Raw genomic sequence first — 4,511 nt, forward strand, 5'->3', positions numbered from 1 at the left:
TTTCAGAACACCCAAGGTCACATTTGAGACAAAAAGTCACATATTTAATTAAAAAAATAATAATAATTCAATTTTTGCTTTTTTATTTTAGCTTTCCTCCTCTGTATGATATTTTATCTCTTCATACAATTTTATTTCCATCCACCAAGGTAGCCTACAGTAGAAAGAGAGAATACAGGAAGGATAGAGTGAAATTAGAATCTTACTATCTCCGGTAGCAACTAAAATTGTTATTGTTATTTTTTGAACAATCCAATGACTTGGCTTTCCAAAAATGTAGTGATATTGCACACACTCTAAATTCTAAATTCTAAGTTTACCATGGAAATCCCTATCCAAACAAAGAGAATTTCATCTTTTGATGGAACTGAACAGCCACAGCTCTTGTTTCTCCTCACAAAAAAGACTATTTTTGACATTTACTGCTCCAAGTCTTTGGCAAATATGGGACGGGTAAGGCACAATACATTACTCTCACATTGTTTATGTAATTTGAGAGGTTTTGTATTTTTTTTAAGGATTTCCTAATGTCAATTTCTCAAACAGGGTAGTGTAAGCCATTCTCTGAATGGTCGCTACAGCCTTCGAAAGAACATTGTCCCAGCCAAGCGCCTTCAAGATTACTATGTGGAGGGTGTGAGCCTGGCTAAGAAGAAGTGTACCCGTGCCAGGACCAATGGTCCAACTGGGAACAATTCTTCTCAGGCTCCCTTCTATCTACCTGTCTGCACTGTTGACCACAGTGGTGGTAGGTTGATCCTCCGCATAAAATTCCCTAGACCCCAGGAAGTCTACCAGGATGCACATGTGGGTCACTTTCTATCCATCTCAGACCCTCTCCCCCTCAACACTCAAGGGGGGTTTCAGGGTCCTGCTACAGGAAGCCAGCCAACACAGCCAGTCAATTTAACACGGGAGCAAGCTGATACTGTTGTACAGGTAAGTAGATAGATACATTTCAATGTTATGAAATAAGCTGAATGCATCATATGTGCTTCATAGCCTAAAGTCCCAGTTTCATTTTAGGCAGCAAAGACTGGAGTATACACCTTGTCCAAGTCGACCGAGACACTTGAGATCGCCAACATCTTGCTTGGTCTTGGAGAACATGTGAACCTGCAGAACTCAGTGCAGCAGACTGCATCCACCTCCCAGGGGACTGGGAGTGGGCACCAAAGGCTGTACCAGGACCACACCCATTGTAAAGTCAATTCAATCAGTGGCCATGGGAACAGCTGTGAGAGCAAAGGTCGCAGAAAGAAGCAGACCAACCCCCGACACATTGTGCCCGGTAAAGTGCAAGCCCAGAACATCAAGGTGCATATCCTAAAGACTGGAAACCACAACATCTCTGCTTCAGGGCTCAACAATACACAGCAGGGTCCCACCGGTGGTTATGTAGCCAGTGAAGGCAAAGGACGAAGGACCAAACAGGCCAACCCTCGCCATATCGTACCTAGCAAAGTGCAGAAGCAGGACTTCAAGATATTGTATGTCCCCCAGCCTGCTCTCTTCTGCCAGAAGTCAACCTTTGCAGGGCTGCCCTATAACCTCAATGAGATTTTGGGATTACCCCAGACACCTTGCCAAGGGTTCATCAGGGGAAAAGAGCACCTGAATGATGGAAAGAAATTCAGCCCTGACGACATAGACACCCCATTCCAGTGGTCAGCATCTCCTAGGGAGAAAGATGACATGTTCTTTCCTCATCTGCATGATTCCTCTTACAAAGCTGAGGTACAATAATGCTTTCATATGCCTGCAATGAGTATTATCTATAATGATTATGAAGTGAGTTAATGCTATGACTTTATTAGAGATTTTATAGTAGCTCTATTGTGTACGTAGGCAGCTGAGAGGAAGAGGAGAGTAACTGCTCTCCAAAGCAGCCTCCGGCAGATGCAAGAGCCTCTGGATGAGCGATACATTAAAAACGCTGCTGTGCTCCCTGACCTTCGCCAGCCAACACCAGCATCAGCACCAACAACACCCATCCTGACTCCAGAGCCCAGCTGCAGCAGCAGAGTGTCAAAGCCCCAGGATGAACCTTTGAGGATCCATGGTTGCAATGTGGAAGACTTCAAGAGAATTTACCACTCTGTGGTAGATCCAAAGTTGACGACAAAGTCCGGCAACCCTCGTCCTTACGGTCTTCAGATGGGCAGAGTGATCAAACAGCGCATGTGGGACACCTTCCACTGCCCGTCTTTCGTGGAGACTGAAGGTGCAGACGGCAGAGTCTGGGTATCCGAGGCCTACTGCAGTCCCAGCCTGAAGCCTCATGCGCCTCTCATTGACGTGGACGTTAGCCAGGAGCCCATGCCTGTACAGCCAAAGAGAAAGAGGGAGCCCATGCCCGGACAGCCAAAGGGAAAGAGGGCCAGGCGATGAATTCATGAATCATGAGATGTTTTTTGTTGTTGTTTTTTTAAATACAAAATCATTATGAATTTCAGGCTACCTATCATGACATTGCAACATGTTTATAAGCTTTATATGGGCCCTATTTTTAAAGATAACATTCAATTAAAATGATCAGGAAATTATACGCCACTATTGATATACTTAATTATGTTTTAAATAAATTACTGATGCACTTTGCATATCATTGTTAAGTGTCCTTTTATATGAGATATATTTTCAATAATGCATTACAAATATTATGTAAAAGAATAAATATGTTTTACAAAAACTTTTACACTGTATCCACGTTGTTCCTTATTGTTCAAAATTAAGTAATGTGTTTTTAATGAAATTATTTAATAACCTGATGCAAACGTAACATCCCCAAAATGTTTATTTCTACTGACCACAGCATCATGTGATTACATCACACCAACTAAAACATGTTTTACTCAAGGGCTTGACCTTTGCCCTTAGACTATCTTCAGCCACACACACACACACACACACACACACACACACACACACACACACACACACACACACACACACACACACACACACACACACACACACACACACACACACACACACACACACACACACACACACACACACGTGCACAGACACAAACAAACACACACCCACACACACACACATTCCTATGGAACAACTTGCATTCAAAACAACTCCAGAATCACATTGTTGGGATGTATTCTATAATAACCAACAGGTATAAAATTATCCCTTAAATAACACAGACAACAACCAAACAAACATTAGCTGTAATGATGCACTTTACTGTAAATAGGCCTACAATAAAATATACACTTACACAGTAAAAGAAGTGCATGCAGCAATATACAATTGGAGTGAAAAGAGGTACATGAATACCACAAGTATCATTGCACATTGAAACAGAACAAATCAAAGGCAGAGTGCTAGTAAAACTACGATGCATAGCAGATATGCATTTCATTTTGTCATTATGTTCTTCATTGTGGTGTGGATGTATAGAGAAACACAAAGGAGGCAAACCTGCGTCTCATCGGCTAATTGCCATGGCACACCCTTGACATCAGGACCTCGGTCATGTATGGTACAAAGGCAAACTAGCTAAAAGACAAATAAATAAATAAAAATCACAGCCTACATGGGGAAAATATCCAGCATAATATTTTTTCCTAGGAGGTGGAGGAATCAGAGCAAAAAAGGTGGAAAATGCTTTGTACCCAGATGCGCCCTCCTGAAGAGTGTGGATTACCAGCCAAACAAGCCAGATGGGGTCCTACTACCATTTCATTCCTTTTATTCCTGTCTTCAAAAGGAGGCAACGGGAATGAAAGAACCCGTGTCATTACCATTTGCAGTCAGGCAACATGTCTTTTGAAGGTCACCTGTGATTTAGTATAATGGCAAACATCTTTTTTTTTAAGAGCATCATTTGCTCATAACTGTAAGGAGGAATCGGTTCACAACATCGAAAGACACACCTGAAACCTGTGAATAGATGCGCATGACCCAGCGAAACCAAATCCTCTAGTTGGAGGCCTAATTAGGACTCCTGAAATAGATAATAATGGCCGTATAGGGTTTGTTGATGCAGGCCTATTTTGAAATTATATGTCACTTTTTTTTATCACCAGCCAAATCGGCTGACAGATGTTAATCTCACAAGCCAAATATGCACTGGCCAATGGGTCAATATGGCTAGTACGTTGGTCTTTTCTACCAGCCAAACTGAAATTTCACCAGCGTTTGGCGGGTTGGCTACTGTTAATTTAGATCCCTGTATCGTTCAGCTTTAGAAATCAAGATTGAACTATGCTATACACGTAGAATAGAAGGTTTGTTTTTTAGCTCAGGTTAAAATAAGGAAACAAAGAAGTAGCCAAAGACCTATAGTAGTCTAAGCCTTAGCATGTCATCGAAAAACAGTTGAATGGGGGAAAAACTAAATCATGGTTGATTTGAAAGTCCTTTTAGCTAACGTTGAGACAATTCTGAGGCTTAAGGAATGTGTTTCCTCAGGAATCCCCTCATGTGTTCATGAGAAACGCATCCCTGGTGGCCAGCCAGTGCGTGCCGGGGTTTAGCTCGGGCTCATA

The 4,511-nt window shown here is 42.1% G+C and overlaps 1 protein-coding gene across 1 annotated transcript; it reads left to right on the forward strand.

The window, feature by feature from the left end:
* Nucleotides 1–444: 444 nt before the first annotated feature.
* Nucleotides 445–2,574, forward strand: LOC134440680 (uncharacterized). Its single transcript, XM_063190807.1, has 4 exons — nucleotides 445–453; nucleotides 547–807; nucleotides 1,027–1,737; nucleotides 1,849–2,574. Exons 1-4 carry the CDS (start codon nucleotides 445–447, stop codon nucleotides 2,389–2,391), a joined length of 1,524 nt encoding a protein of 507 aa, XP_063046877.1. The 3' UTR covers nucleotides 2,392–2,574.
* The last annotated feature ends 1,937 nt before the right edge of the window (nucleotides 2,575–4,511 follow it).

Source organism: Engraulis encrasicolus, chromosome 23 (assembly GCF_034702125.1).
Source record: "Engraulis encrasicolus isolate BLACKSEA-1 chromosome 23, IST_EnEncr_1.0, whole genome shotgun sequence".
NCBI classification, from domain to species: Eukaryota; Metazoa; Chordata; class Actinopteri; order Clupeiformes; family Engraulidae; genus Engraulis; species Engraulis encrasicolus.